General features: G+C 42.6%; 2 protein-coding genes across 6 annotated transcripts in view; both read left to right on the top strand.

Annotated features, from left to right (window-relative positions):
- zgc:77151 (uncharacterized protein LOC337153 homolog) overlaps window positions 1–10,777 on the top strand; it is a 12,112-nt gene extending 1,335 nt beyond the window's left edge. Inside the window, exons 2-10 of the mRNA XM_060890964.1 lie at window positions 1,525–1,785; window positions 2,838–3,009; window positions 3,173–3,409; window positions 4,064–4,176; window positions 4,278–4,422; window positions 4,534–4,586; window positions 5,903–6,000; window positions 6,094–6,244; window positions 8,135–10,777. Of these exons, the coding sequence (XP_060746947.1) occupies window positions 1,525–1,785; window positions 2,838–3,009; window positions 3,173–3,409; window positions 4,064–4,176; window positions 4,278–4,422; window positions 4,534–4,586; window positions 5,903–6,000; window positions 6,094–6,244; window positions 8,135–9,385 (2,481 nt within the window). The 3' untranslated portion in view covers window positions 9,386–10,777. The remainder of the gene's footprint in view (window positions 1–1,524; window positions 1,786–2,837; window positions 3,010–3,172; window positions 3,410–4,063; window positions 4,177–4,277; window positions 4,423–4,533; window positions 4,587–5,902; window positions 6,001–6,093; window positions 6,245–8,134) is intronic.
- A 4,933-nt stretch (window positions 10,778–15,710) lies between these two features.
- The window catches only part of dbn1 (drebrin 1), a 67,414-nt gene continuing 67,041 nt past the window's right edge, over window positions 15,711–16,083 (top strand). For 2 of the 5 annotated variants that reach the window (XM_060890289.1, XM_060890292.1), the window contains exon 1: window positions 15,711–15,944. In XM_060890289.1, the coding sequence (XP_060746272.1) occupies window positions 15,862–15,944 (83 nt within the window). In that variant the 5' untranslated portion in view covers window positions 15,711–15,861. The remainder of the gene's footprint in view (window positions 15,945–16,083) is intronic. The other 3 variants (XM_060890294.1, XM_060890290.1, XM_060890293.1) reach the window with 2 other exon arrangements.

A 16,083-nucleotide genomic window follows, 5' to 3' on the forward strand; every position in this document is an offset into this window, starting at 1 on the left:
GGGTGGTTTTTCTTGTGCAGGATCCCTATACAGAGAAAATGAGAGCCGTTATAAAAATATACATTTTATTTTTGGCTTTGTAGCCCAGCCTTAGTCCTGACACTGTTTTCCATGGTTTAAAAGCTGCACATGTGGCTTCTGAAGCTTTGCTCCCATAGGAGAAACCCTACAGGGGGGTAATAGAGGCCCCGATGGTGGCGGTGGGGGTAGGAAAGGCAGCCAGTTGCTTACTTCCTTTCTCCTCATTGCTTTGTTAAAATAAAAAAAAAAAATAAAAAAAATAAGGCTCAGCTTTACGATTGTGGAAAGTATTATTTTGCAACGGAATGACTAAACATCAGCGATTCGACGTCACATGAGCAGTTAATAGCCGAGGCATTTCTAAGCCCCTGTGGCCTCTTAAAGCTCTTAAGATTTACCAACAATAAAAAAAAGAAAAGTGTAGTGAATGATGGCTACATACTGTATGTTGGGCAAATTTTCTTCTCGAAGTTGTAGTTTTAACCTCACAGGAAAATCAGGGCACTTTTCAGTCACTTATCTTTGATGTTCCTAAGTTGACTAAATGCACGGCGAAATCTTTTCAGCCGGGAGAATCAAGATGTTTTTGGTTTACAGCGGACCGAGATATTTTATGTATTTTTTTTTTTTTCTCAACCTATTTAGAAGGCAGCTTTGTTTTTTTTTAAATATAGAGAGACGTACCGGTTGAATCGAAGCAGAAGAGTGAAGGATTTTATGTCATCAGATGGTGATGGAGGAAAAAAAAAAACAAACAAAGAGTGATGTTTTTTGCAGAAATGTGCTCATGTGATGATGGTGCACGTGCTGCGTTTGTAAAGTTGACCTTTAAATCACGAGGAAAGGGATTTGTTCTGTGTATTTTGGCCGTTCGGAACGTAAACGTTTGGATTTTTATTACTCTTTAATATCCCAGTGCTGAATTCTCAAATCAGTACAATGAGGAATTGACTCGTTTTCTAGACTGTTTCGGCTCTGACGTTTGTGTCGGCTGTAAGTCGAGATGAAAGGTTTCGATTTCTGCTCTTGTTCTAATACGTAGTTGTACGATGAAGTTATTTGAAATAAAAATGCACTGTTATTTGACAAAATCTTGTGAATTCACCATACGGTGTACTGGTGAGTCTTCAGGACTTTATGGAAATTGAGTGTTCTGGTTTCTCGGTTACGTGACAAACGGCATTTTTTTTTTTAGTCTTCTTAACATAAAAGAAAAATGGAAGTAGAAGGAAAGTTTACAGCTGCGGTAAACAGGAACGATCCTGTTTTGTTGACTCGAAACGGTTAAAATGAGCAACGTGGTTATTAATTCATTATTAAATTGTAATCCATTATTATACATTCAGGATGTGCTTTTATTTTGTGTGGATCAACCTCGGTGTATCGACTCCGTCTCACGACCGCTTTGTCGGTTCCTTTTCTCTAACGTCGTCATGTTTTTGTTCCTTACATGATCACAGACTTATCACTCGACTTTCCTGTTATTTTTCCTCCTCCTGTCAGTGGTTAGGCCCGCCGTGCTGCCTGCGAGGCTCCTTCGCCTTCTACAAGTCGGTGAGCTGCAGGCCCGACGCTGGCGGCCCCGTTCAGGTCTGGAGACTCGGTGAGTTCTACTATGTGCGCTGTGGCCCTCAGGAGCCGGTGTGTATCGCCGAGATCACTCTGCTGTGGGAGGATCAGAGACAGCGTCACCCTCTGGCCAGCTCCAGACTCTATTACCTACCGGAGGACACGCCCAAGGGCAGGACTAAGGAACACGGAGAGGTGAATAGGCGCAATTTATCCACACGCTGTTCTATTTATCAGGAATAATTCAGAGTCTCTCAGCAATATCAGCGTTTGTGTCTTTGGTATGCAAAAAGGGTCAGGGTCTGTTGTTAAATGTGTATCATTAGGAATAAATACAAATCTCCATAATAATGTTATATTCCGTAAAGCTGCTCTGAGACAGTGTCCGTAGTTGACGTTTCTGTACAAGTAAAATTCAACCGAACGACTTTAATCGATCCAGGAAGTGTTGTTAATATGATGCACAGCGTTTCCAGTCAGTTTGTGTAAGAACGGAAAGAACGGAGTCACGCAGCTCCGATGACTCGAAACGAGCATCGTGGCCGTCCGTCGTTCTTAAAACGAAATCTCGAAAGTCTCCCTGGTTCCAAAAGAGTTTGTGAACAGCTGTATAGTTTATTTAAGGTAGGAGTTTAATACAAAAGATTATTATAAGGTGCAATGAATAAAAGAACCACGATTTAAGGCAACCCAGTGGTGGAAAGCCAAACTTTCCAGGCTTCTAAAGGGGACAAATTGAATTTATTTATTTATTTATTTATTTATTTGTTTGTTTATTTATTTATATGGATGTCAGAAAGTAACGTACTAACCTAAGAGCACACCATGGACTTATTGTTACATGTTACAAGCCAGACCTCATTAATACACGTGTTGTGTTGTGTTACAGAGACTAGTTGTTGTGCAAAACGAATAACTCTTGACTCGAAAGCCCTTCGCTTTAATATTTTACCGGAAAGTTCGCGCCGTCGAAGCCGCAGCAGTTCGTGCGAGTGTGTAAGTCTGAGTCACAGCTTTGGGAAATGTTAGCAAATCCTTCTCAATGAAACAACTAGGATGAAAGAATTTTTTTAAAACGAACACAAAAGCAAATTGCGTTTGCTGATTTCTAACTTTTTCTTTTTCCCTTATTGACAAAACTGAACTGTGAAGCAGAAAAAGCAGATTTAACCCGATTCTCCTGAAAGATCGTCACTTTAAATGAACGTGATCTATGATGTGTATGTGTGTGTGCGCGCGTGTGTCAGGACGAAGTTATCGGCGTTTCTAAGAAGGTCGTGGTGCGAGTGGAGCATCTGGTGAAGTGGACCTGTCCGGAGCAATCTCAGTGGAAACACCACAACACCGTGAACGTCACTGACCCTCGTGTACTGAATGGTTCCTCCTGTTTAACTGATCCACAGGAAGTGAAAACCAAAGGTGAGCCCCGGGGCTGGAACAGCGCCGTGCCGTGCCGCGCCGTGTCGCTCTGAGACGTCTCCGTAACTCTGGGACGAGATTTGCCGGATTTTTCTTTCTCAGTGTTGCAGCGTGATTGCCAGCGGATTTCTAATTTATCTTTTTTTTTTTTTTTCTCCTCCAGATGATGTTTCAGGAGTTCAGCACAGGGTTAAGGTGCTCAGCTACCCGCAGTACTGCCGCTTCCGCTCGCTGCAGAAACGGATCCAGAGCCACGCGGCCCGGCCCAGCCCGCAAGACCCTCACCTCCTGGCTTTGGGCTGGATAAAAATGACTCTACACAACACACGCATCCTGTACTGCAGAGACACTTTCAGCCATCCGAGTCTCGGCACCAACCCCAGTTTAACGCCCGAGTTTGGTGAGTTTATAGTGTGTTTATGGAGCATTTTAAATAAACCAATCAGCCTTGGAAATGTAATAACGAGGGATCTAATCTTTGGTATGACGTTCTTTAATACCACAGCGTTCGGTTAGTCGGTTTGCTGATCAATTCCCTGTAACAGAAGCTCTGATTAATACGTCACGTTTCTATAGCAACAGCTCGTCCACAGGGACCTGTACCGTATGGCAGAGATCCGCATCATCTGACTCTTTAAACAGACTTATAATCGTCGATATGGTGATGTCTTCTGTAAGGATTTGTGTCCGGTGTCAGACGTTCGTAACGGGCAGTACGTTTTCCTCCAGACTCCAGTTAAAAACCATGACGTGTCATTCATTAATAAATTAAAAATAGCTGAAAGAAAAAGTTATAATAAACTCTGGGGTGGTTACGATATCTCAGAATTACTCTGGAGCACCGCATACCACCCAGACACTGATTATTTTCCTACAACACCAAGCTCTGTGAGTGTAATTCAGACAGAAGTCTCTTGTTCAATGGCGAGAGATTTAAACTGTTTATTTAATGAATGTCTTTGCTTTTTATAAATGCAATATACAGGCTAAATGGAGCCATATGGAACAAGTAATAAAACAAGTGGCCGGTTGGTTTGTGTTGCGTTTGTGACAGGATGCCTGTCCGTAAGCCTGAAAGGACGACCGCGGAAACGCCGGGGCAGAGACGGCGACGGAACCGATCAGCAAATCCTCAACCATTCCGAGTCATGGGGAGAGAGAACAAAGGCATGTGTTCGGATCTGTTATTATAAACAGTGTATATTTAAGCCTTAAGCATGATGAACCGGATTATAATCGGGGGGTTAAACATCTGGTGGGAAACGCAGGAAAATGTCATGAGCAATGTGGAGACGACAGACGGTCACTGGCTTCCTCATCCTGAGGAGAAGATCTTTCTGGATCAGCTGTATCTCTTCATGGAGCGCAGAGGTTCCCCCATCTGTAAGGTTCCTAACCTGGGCTTTAAAAAGAGTGAGTATTCGCTTCTGCTTGCTTCATGCCCAGAATTTGGGGGGTCAGAATTCCTCTTTTGACGTTTCTGCATTGTTTATTATGTCTGTGGTGATTATTATTTGTCTGCAGTCGATCTTTTCCTGATGTACTCGGTCGTCAATAAACTGGGAGGATATGAAGCGGTAAGTTTGAAATACTATATAGTGTGTGTGTGTGTGTGTGTGTGTAGAATCAAATTCTTCTACTTCCTTGGTTAATGGGAATGTTTTTAATCTTCCTGTGATTTTTGATTCAGTGTGATTCTGATTCAGTCTGCATTTGATTCTGTGGGTTTATGATTCAACGTGACCGAATCAGAGTCGCATTGAATCAGAGTCATATTGAATATGATTCAATCTGCTTTGGATCTTTCATGATAAAACCTTTACTGACTGTAATTTACTTGGTCTGTACTGAATTTTTTGGAAGCTTGCTCAGGAAGAGCAGAACATACAAGAAGGAGTTTTTTCCTCCTACGCTGGATGGAAAAGTGCATCGTTTGATTTTTGCTTGTTTGTTGTGTTCTCCTGGTATGGCAGTACTCATGTGAACACACACCCGGAGCAGTGGGCAGCCATTTATGCTGCGGCACCCGGGGAGCAGTTGGGAGGGTTCGGTGCCTTGCTCAAGGGCACCTCAGTCGTGGTTGGGCCACAACCTTAGGGTTAGGAGTCAGACTCTCTAACCATTAGGCCACGACTTCCCCTCAACGTTACTATGGCAACCTGTAGCAGGAACGGCAAAAACAGCAAAACTAACTATTACATACAGCCACTATCAACGATAAAATCATGTCAGGACTCAAAAAAAGACACTAAGGCGACGTTCACACTGCAGGTAAAAGTGACCCAAATCTGATTTTTTGGGGTCAAGTGACCAGGTCAGACTTCAGGACTAGTGTGAACACTCAAATCTGGCCCAGATCTGATTTTTTTCAAATCAGATTCGGACCACTTCCATATGTGGTCCTGAATCAGACCCTAATCTGATTTTTTCCAATGTGGCCGCAGTGTGAACAACCGAGGCGGATTTGATGCGACTTTTACGTCGATCTACATCGACATTCGTCACAATTATGCGCCGGCGAGTTCGCACACAAACGTGACTACACCTACAAAATGGATCAAATCATCAAAAGTTGCCCTCGTCATCCGAAAATTTTCAAAACACTGCATCTCTGTGCTGCCATTACACAAACATTTAGAAAGAAAAGTGAAAATGCGCTTTTTAGCGCGAATTTTAGCGCAACGGCGTGCTGCGTGTGACGTCGTCGTTATTGTTCGTTTGCGCATGCGGGTCAGTAAACAGTTCACACTGGTATCTGATATAGGCCACATTTTAAAAGGTAACGTGAACAGCCAAACAAAAAAATCTGATCTGTGCAAAATATCCGAATTTAGCATTAAGACTTGCAGTGTGAACGCGGCCTAATAGAAAGGAGCTTGTGCTTTGCCTCCAGGTGACCTCTCGGCGCTTGTGGAAAGTGGTATACAATGAGTTAGGAGGAAGTCCGGGCAGTACCAGTGCTGCCACCTGTACCAGACGACATTATGAAAAGTGAGTCTCATTCTTTTTGCAGCAGCAAGTCCTCAGCACTGCCGTCATGATCCTCGGCTCACGCGGCGTGTTTGATTTGTTCACAAATCGCAGGTTGATTCTGCCGTACGAGCAGCACGTAAAGGGAGGAAACCAACAGCTGAACAAACCCAAAGCTCCGCCCACTCCGGCGTCTGCGTCCATCAGGAAGGCCGTGCGAGGGAGAGTTCAGAGCGCTCCAAGGAAGATCGGGGTCATTATTCAGGTAAACCTTTCTGTTTGGGGAACGATCTGCAGAATAAAACTCGGTCATAAGATAGATATAAGATTTACCATTTATTCGTCCTACGATGGGGAAATTTCTCTGTTACAGCAGCAAAGACAAAGAAATGCAAATATATATAAAAGGAATAGAGACTTAATATAGTATATTAAGTATATAGTATATAAACAACACAATGTATAAATACAGAGAAGAAAAAAAGAGACCACGAGTAAATAGTTACGCTAACAGACGTATTGCACACAGTGTTGTTTTAAATACTTTGTTCTTGTTGTTATTGCAGTGAAACAGTAATAAGTGTGTATTATGGTGACTGGTTCACTGGGAGCAGCTTTGATTGTAAAGTCTAATAGCAGCAGGGAGAAAAGAAGGAGTAGAAGGAGTATCGCTCCTACAGACACAGGATGTACCAGTCTGTCACTGAAGGAGCTGCTCAGAGCTGAAACCGTTTCATACGGGGGGTGAGAGCAATGATGACGTTCTCCAGCAATGATGATAGTTTTGCTACAGTACCATCCTCCTTTCTCCCACCTCCTGTACAGTGTCCAGATGAATCCCCAGGACTGAGCTGGGCTTCCTGATCAGCTTGTCCAGTCATTTCCTTTCTGCAGTAGAGATGCTGCTACACCAGCAGACCACACCATAGAACATGGCTGAGGTCACCACAGAGAAAAAAAAAGGTCTTCAGTAGCTCTCCTTGTACTCCAAAAGCCCTTAATCTCCTCAGCAGAAAGAGTCTGCGCTGCCCTTTCTTATAGATAAGCCTCAGTGCTGTGGGTCCAGTCTAGTTTGCTGTTCAGATCATGAACACCCATCAGGAACAATACTAATCACCCTGAAGGAACCATCCGTGATGCAGAAAACACAAGAAATCCCAGATATCAGGATGGATTTTATTCTTTTAGAAATTTGAGTTGATTAATCGCATTATTGTTCGGTGTTTATAAAGTCTGTACGACGTGTCACAGTCCAAGCGCAGGCAAATTTAGAGGTTCAGAGCTTTTTAGATTTTATTCATGATTCATTCCAAGGCCAAACTTAAAGATTCAATAATTCTCAAGAAAAAAAGTGTCTTGCTCTACGGTCGTTGCTTTACAGCAGCAAACGTCAGTGTGTTTTGTGCCAACCTTCATTTGGTTGAGATGAAAATGATCGTAGTTTTTATTTTAAACACACAATGACGTGTCACGTTAACGTCAGTGGACGTATGTTGTCTATGGTCGATTTATTCCGTCATGAATCTGTCCTTTTCAACTTTGCTCTCATGCTTTTACAAAGTGTAATACATGCACACACGCGCGCGCACACACACACACACACACACACACACACACACACACACACACACACACACACACACAGAAACCTGTTTAGCCTTTAGCCAGCCTGTGAAATGTCAGTATTTAGAAGTGCATTGTTAAGATTACAGCTAAAATTTCAAAATCAGATATTCGGGTATTCTGTAACACATACCAAAGGTTTTGTTTTCTTTCTTTCTTTCTTTTTTCTTTCTTTTCTTTTTGTCTTTCTTTCTTTCTTTTTCTTTCTTTCTTTCTTTCTTTCTTTCTTTCTTTCTTTCTTTCTTTCTTTCTTTCTTTCTTTCTTTCTTTCTTTCTTTCTTTCTTTCTTTCTTTCTTTCTTTCTTTCTTTCTTTCTTTCTTTCTTTCTTTCTTTCCACATATTACAGAATTGTCATGAAGCAACTTAACGTTAGTTAATATGGTTTAGCAGTAGATTACATTCGTATCACCAACATAATGCACATCTAAAGTTTTTAAAATGGAACAAAGACACAAGTTTCGCTGTAGTACTCGAGTGTGTAAATTATGATATGATTATGATACTGAGGATTTTTCTGTTCTGCTTTGTTAGGCAGCACCACCAGATGGCGCCAGGGTACGGAAAAGAGGACGACCTCCCGGTAAAAGGAGCGTTAAGGTTCTGGCTCGGGGCAGAGTCGGTAGACCCTCGTCACATACTAAAGCTTTAAGTGAGAAGATAGTAAGTAAAGTCCAACCGATCACAGTCATCCAGGAAGTAAGGATTTCTCCAGCCCCCGAAACCACCACCCACGTTCCCCAGCAGCATCAAGCTCCGGATGATATCAAGATGAAGCAGGAGAATGAACCTTCGTCTCCTTGCTTATTGTCTGGACAATCTAAGCTACAGATTGGGGGCTCATTGGAAGGGTTTAGCCCGACTAAAGGGATGTGTCCCATGGACTTCTTCAGAGCTCATTGGGGCCTCAGTGGTGTGACTGGTCCAGAGAGAACTCAGGAGGCCTCGATCACAAGCCAGACCAAAGCCAGGAGTCCAGAAACACCAGAGAATTTGCAGCACCAGTGTTCTGGATGCAACTCCGCTCATCCTTCATGGACCGGAGGCCCAAGAGAGGGCCTGACAGCCAGACCTCAGCTGCCTCCTCTGAAGATCCTCCCATTGGACATTGATTGTAGCCTTCAGTTGCACCAGCTGATGCACACTCGCATCGGCACGGCACATATGAACACGTTCACCAAGCGTCTCTCAGAAGCGTTGGCTCAGGATCTTAGCAAGACCAATGGCCATGCTGTGCCTGTTTCTCAGGAGCAGGCTGTGCCTCTCAACCTGAGCAAGAAGCCCACCACCAAGAGGTCTTCGGATGATGTGGATTCCCAGTGGCAAAGAGACTCTGAGGCCAAGCGGCTGAAGATGGAACCCATAGACCTTCGCCTGACTCTGAAGCAGAACGAAGGTTCCTCAGGACAAACGTTGGTCCAGGATGAGCCAGCTGACCTGAGCTGTCCACGGAGGGTCAGGGCTCTTCAGGACCGGACTAGCTTAGACTTGACTGGATCTCAGGATTCACATTTATCTCCGAAATCCGATCTTAATCCTTCCACAGACTGCATTTTTCCTTTGAGCGTCGTCTCGTCATCGGGCACTGCTCTGAAATGGCAGGAAAACGATTTGAACCCCGCGGATCTGAAGTTGGGAGAGACCCCGGAGAGACTTAAGGTTAATCACAACACAGAAACTTGCCCTAAAGCTGAACAGCTCTCCCAACATATTTCTTACAAAGATTCCAACACAAGAGATTATAAAGTTCCATCTCTCCTTTCCAAGCCATCCAAAAGCTGTTGACCTGCAGACACGAAAGCAGACCGGCGTCAAACCCAAACTTTCTGGTCCTCACTCCTCTCCCTATACACATCCTCACCGGACACTTTAATAGTTACACCATTCCTTCGTTCGTTGATGCAACCAATCATGTGGCCGCAGGGCTTCAGTAAATGTTCCTGATAGCTGATCGTAGCAGAACTCGATATGGCTTCAAGCTGTTGTAGCTCATCAGTTTGAAGGTTCTGGGATTTGAGATGCTGTTCTGCTCACTACAGATGTAAAGAGTGATTTATTTGAGTTTCTGAAGCTCAAACCAGTTCAAATCAAATCTATATTTTTTTTCCTGATGTTTCAATTGAATGTTACCTGAAGACCTGAATCTGCATTATTTCGGTGCCTGATGTGCTGCACTGCTGCTAGCTGATTTTGACAATCAGCATAAAGAAGCAGGGGTACAGCTGTCCCTATTAAAGTGTCCAGATTCGGACAGTCCTGCTTTTATGCCAAGTCTCTCAAACACTACTACTGTACTCCTTCTGGTCTGGGCTTCTTTTTTTTTTCTTTCCCCCCTAACAAAAGACCAATTGTTTTATGCAGTCAAGTCGAGAGGCTCAGCCACGAAGGTCTAGTAACGGGACATGCTGTTATTTTGGACAATACAGGAATTATGAATCATATATTTTAAGATAACTTGTAAAGCTCACATTGCAACTCGTAGATACGCGTGTTAACTTAAAAACCTGGTTCCACAGGAATCCGATGGCTACTGTAGCTTATTTTGGTCATTCTACAGTCATCAATATGCTATTTTAAGCTTTATTAAGCATTCTTGCTTTATATTTCGTCAATCGTCTTTTATTCCCTTTTTGTTTTATTTCCTTAAGTGCCGTCGGTTTTACCTTTCAATCTTTTTATACATTTCCTCAGCTAACCGAAAGCTAACAAAACCGTACACGTTCTTTGTCCTGCATTTGCAGACTGTTATGTTTGGTGGTTGTTTATTAAACTGGTGCAATTAGTAGTTTTTTCGTTTTCAATGGTCCAGTGAGAACCATTTTTAAAGGTTTTTTAAAGGGCATTGATATAGATCTATGTACACATACTTATTATTATTATTATTATTATTATTATTTTATTTTTTTGTTAAAGGCTTTAACGTAGATGAATAAGGACACGTTCTTGGTCAGCAAAGGCTCGTTTTCTATCTTTCTTTCTGAATGCAAAATTCCTAAACATGTTTACAGCGCAGACGTTATGGACACGTCAGGAGCAGTTTGATACGCGACATGAAATCGTAAGCAGATTTTCGAAAAAAATGTTGTAAAAGAAGAATATGACTTTGCAGATTAGACAGAGATCAGATAATCCTATACAGTTAGATCTGTTTATTTTAATAAAAAAATGCATACTTTATTGAGTAACTCGTTATTTCTGCAAATTCTAGATTCACGCAGTTGAATCAGCGTTTTTTTTTTTTTTAATCTGGTCTGTAAATTGACACAGTTTTCAGAATCGAAACACTTTTTAATAAATTGTGGCATTAATCCATTAATATATTTAAACGTGCAGTATTCCTCATGGATCGTTTGATTTCTGTAAAATTTTAACGCCAACTCTGATTAAAAGCTAATTTTTGTGCTTCATTGTCTGTTGTAGACACAATGCTCCTTACAAACCTGTGCTGATGCATGTAAATGCCCCGGTCTAGTGTCTGATTCCCCTCGGTCCGGTGTCTGATTCCCCCCGGTCCGGTGTCTGATTCCCCCCGGTCCGGTGTCTGATTCCCCCCGGTCCGGTGTCTGATTCCCCCCGGTCCGGTGTCTGATTCCCCCCGGTCCGGTGTCTGATTCCCCCCGGTCTAGTGTCTGATTCCCCCCGGTCTAGTGTCTGATTCCCCCCGGTCCTGTGTCTGATTCCCCCCCGGTCCTGTGTCTGATTCCCCCCCGGTCTAGTGTCTGATTCCCCCCCGGTCTAGTGTCTGATTCCCCCCCGGTCTAGTGTCTGATTCCCCCCCGGTCCGGTGTCTGATTCCCCCCCGGTCCGGTGTCTGATTCCCCCCGGTCCGGTGTCTGATTCCCCCCGGTCCGGTGTCTGATTCCCCCCGGTCCGGTGTCTGATTCCCCCCGGTCCGGTGTCTGATTCCCCCCGGTCCGGTGTCTGATTCCCCCCGGTCCGGTGTCTGATTCCCCCCGGTCCGGTGTCTGATTCCCCCCGGTCCGGTGTCTGATTCCCCCCGGTCCGGTGTCTGATTCCCCCCGGTCCGGTGTCTGATTCCCCCCGGTCCGGTGTCTGATCTGTTGTCACTTCAAACAAAAAATCCTGCTACTTAGTACTGTGGATTGTCTGATAGAGAAAACTCCTATGTATATTTTCTTTCATTTTTTAATTTAATCTTTCTAAGACATATTTAAAGGACCTGGAGTGAGCGGTTGCCGGAACACCATTACAACACTGAATATTTATAATAAAAGCTTTACTCTCACTTTTCATTGTGTCACGTGTTGCCCTGCACTTCGCCTGTTAGGCCACTAGGTGGTGACGTTTCCTCACAAGCGTTTCTCTGGCGTGCTTAAAGGCTTCCTGGCCTACACGAGGACACGCATTCCACCATTTTGGAATGAATGTATTTCACTTTTCTTTTTTTTTTTCCGCTCACGAGAGGGAATATTTTTATAAAATGGCTGTCATTATCGGGTTTATTACATGAGGGTTGCCGATTTCTGAGTGGTGTTTGTAGTGAAAGGTTTAAATCTGCTACAGATGAATTGCTATTTTAGTTTTTAATCAATTCTTCACACTTCTTGCTCCCTTCTTGTAACGTTTTAAACTCTTTTCAATAACTGAGCTGTCAGTCAAGTGTGTGTGTCTGTCTGTCTGTCTGTGTGTCTGTCTGTCTGTGTGTGTGTCTGTCTGTCTATCTGTCTGTGTGCGTCTCTGTCTGTCTGTCTGTGCGTCTCTGTCTGTCTGTCTGTCTGTCTGTGTGCGTCTCTGTCTGTCTGTGTGCGTCTCTGTCTGTCTGTCTGTGTGCGTCTCTGTCTGTCTGTGTGCGTCTCTGTCTGTCTGTCTGTGTGCGTCTCTGTCTGTCTGTCTGTGTGCGTCTCTGTCTGTCTGTCTGTGTGCGTCTCTGTCTGTCTGTCTGTGTGCGTCTCTGTCTGTCTGTCTGTCTGTCTGTCTGTCTGCGTCTCTGTCTGTCTGTCTGTCTGTCTGTCTGTGTGCGTCTCTGTCTCTGTCTGTCTGTCTGTCTGTCTGTCTGTCTGTGTGCATGCTCAGCTGTTTGGCTCTTACATGTCCACACTCCTAGCCCACCCACCTGTGCAAATACATACAGAATAAAGCCGGGGCGGAAATGAACACATTCCATCACCCTCTGAACAAGCACTTGGTCGAACGGGTCAAGCTACGAGATCAAAACACACTTTAGATTCTGAAAAATATTAAAAATGTTTTCTTTCTTTTTTTTTTTATATATTCTTTCTTTTTTTTTACTTTATTATTGTTCAAAATTAATCTCTATGGCTCTAATAAATCACAATAATACCATACACATTTAACTATTTGAATACACTGCAAAAATGATTTCTCAGCAAGTATCAAATATTCCTTATTATGAGATTATTATAAATCAGATTTTTCTGTTTAACCACAGATCATGTTGCTTTGTTGTAGAAATAAATGCTTAAACATCAGAAACATGACCAAGCACAGACTAAGCTTAAACTCCAATACATCCAAAGCAGTCCTTGGCTTCAAAACATTTTATGCATCCCTGTAATAAACTACAGTGTTATTGTGCATTTGGGGGAAAATATTCTGTTAGATATTTCTATACTGATTCCATTAGAATGAATCAAATCTTCCTGTAGAAGCTATAATAGCCTAGCAGATTGCAGGGGTAAATCTGGACAATTTTAATAAATATTTAACAGTTCTAGTTCTTTCAGTAATAGTTCTTATATTCCCCTTCACTGTGCTCACTTCACTGTGTAATCATTAGCCAATCACTGTTTACCTTCTCGCTAAAGTTTCATTACAGAACAGCGAGAGGTCAAGGAATGAAGGACATTCCTGAGTGCTACAATACACAATGCATTACAGTAAACTACATTACAGTAAACTACATTACAGTAAACTACATGCTAAAGAGTCTTTCATCAGGAAAGTGATTTAATTCTACTCAAAATGAAGGAGCGCTACAGTGACTGAATACAAACCTGAGTTCACACAATTTGACTGCATGGTGTGTGTGTGTGTGTGTTTGCTCCACTGAAGACCAGAATAGGATGAGTGAGAATAATGTTATAATGTTAAGCTACTTAATGGGCAGTGGAGTGTCAGGAGGAGATTATTACAGGATGAAGCTGGACGCAGTGAGAAGGTGGAGTATACAGTAGTAGGTCAGTTCTGTGGAGGCAGTGTTACCTATCCTTAGGGTCATGCTCTAATCACTGTGGCTTAGCGTATATATTTATCTGTGCGAGCATGTGGGCTTTTCTTCTTTTAAATGAACTGAAGTGGACCCGCTGGCCTAAAACCACAGATCTTAGCTTTAGCCGATGTTTTGTCCTTTTCATTGTGTTATCTTTGTGCAAGAGCACCATCATGTGCTTCAGTTAGGATTCATTTCTTTTCTTTTTTAACATATGACCAATAAAATGGGATACTGGCTTGTGTTGCATGCCATAACCATATTTGGTGGTCAGATTTTGTTTCTCTATTTTTTTCACTGGACTTTCATAGACAATGAGCGTTTATGACCAATTTCAAATGAAATTTTTAAATGTACTTTAATACTTACAGGAAAGACAAAATAATTGATAAATGAATAATCTACTTTAAGATTTTGCATACCTCCCTTAATAGTCTGTATGCAGATATGCTTTTGTTCACCATAATTAAAAAAACAACCCAATAATCTAGAGTTTCACCTCTTTTTGTGTGACCTGGTTTGAAGCAAGTGTGCAATCATTTCAGCATGCAATTTGCATAACATATTGCTACTTGGTAATACATTAGCTATACTGTGTAAAACTAGAGAAAATCACCATCCGTATATGCTTCTGATAGACATTTTTTTCTATCGTTAATTTAAATAAAAATGTGTATGTAGATTTTATTAAAGGTGCAGTATGTCATTTTAGAGCCCTCTGCTGCCTGCAAGGAAAACTGCAATGTTTACATAGAGAAAACCTCAACAGGACATCAACTACACCCGCCTCTTCTGTGAACCGTTTTATGCCTCGGAAGTTGCCTTTAATGGGGTGGAAATTATAAACACATTTCTGGGTCAGAAAAACAGACAAGTGTGTAAATGAAAAAACAAAACAAAAACTGAATACTGTGTGACAATATTTTTTTATCACTTTTACAAATATGAACTATGTGAACATTTAAACACACTTCATTACAGTCTGCACCTGTAATATAATGTGGTTCTCATCTGCATTACTACATACTTTATTTTTAATTTTGTAAACTTCAGCTTGCTGTGTGTGTGTGTGTGTGTGTGTGTGTGTGTGTGTGTGTGTGTGTGGACTTTTTTAGACTAAGGCTAAAGTAAGAATGATGTTAATCATAGTATTAATTGGCTGCATTAATAATTATATTAACAAAGTCCTCACAAGAACACTAGTGTGTGTGCGCGCGTGTGTGCGTTTGCGTATGTGTGTGTGTGTGTGTGTGTGTGTGAGAGAGAGAGAGAGAGACTATTTTGTATATTTTAATGAGGAAGCGTAGTGTTAATGATCCCCAGTAATCATGACAATGTGAGGTCCTCATAAGTATATTAAAACTCATACGTGTGCGTTTGTGTGTGCGTGTGAATGTGTGCGTATGCGTGTGTGTGTGAGAGAGAGAGAGAGAGAGAGACAATTTTGTATATTTTAATGAGAAAGCGTAGTGTTAATGATCCCCAGTAATCATGACAATGTGAGGTCCTCATAAGTATATTAAAACACATACATGTGTGCGTTTGTGTGTGTTTGCGCGTGTGTGTGCGTGTGTGTGAGTGTGTATGTGTGAGTGCGTGTGTATGTGTGAGTGCGTGTGTGTGTGAGTGTGTATGTGTGAGTGCGTGTGTGTGTGTGAGAGAGAGAGAGAGAGAGAGACTATTATGTATATTGTAATGAGAAAGCGTAGTGTTAATGATCCCCAGTAATCATGACAATGTGAGGTCCTCATAAGTATATTAAAACACATACATGTGTGCGTTTGTGTGTGTGTGTTTGCGCGTGAGTGTGTGTGTGCGTGTGTGTGAGTGTGTATGTGTGAGTGCGTGTGTGTGCGAGTGTGTATGTGTGAGTGCGTGTGTGTGTGCGTATGTGAGTGTGTATGTGTGAGTGCGTGTGTGTGTGTGTGAGAGAGAGAGAGAGAGAGAGAGAGAGAGAGAGAGCAGCATTAGGTCTAGCTGGCTCACTCTCTTTGTTTCAGTGCGCAGTATCTCTCTCTGCTCTCCATCCTCACAGTGCTGCTCTGCTCTGGATGACTGCAGAAGCAGCGCCATGGCCGTAAATCTCAGCAAGAACAGACTGGCCGTTCTCACCGCGTACCAGGACGTAATCGACGAGTCCTCACCCACTGACTGGTAAGACATGATCCGGGGCTTTTATTATTCTGGCCCGACTCTCTGTTCGCTTTATGGCCGCTGGAAGTCGATGTGGCTCGGTGTGATGCTCAGGCTGTAGTCGGTGATCTGCTGAGCTCATGCTTATGGACGCAGCATC

This window comes from Tachysurus vachellii, chromosome 17 (assembly GCF_030014155.1).
Source record: "Tachysurus vachellii isolate PV-2020 chromosome 17, HZAU_Pvac_v1, whole genome shotgun sequence".
In the NCBI taxonomy this organism is placed as follows: Eukaryota; Metazoa; Chordata; class Actinopteri; order Siluriformes; family Bagridae; genus Tachysurus; species Tachysurus vachellii.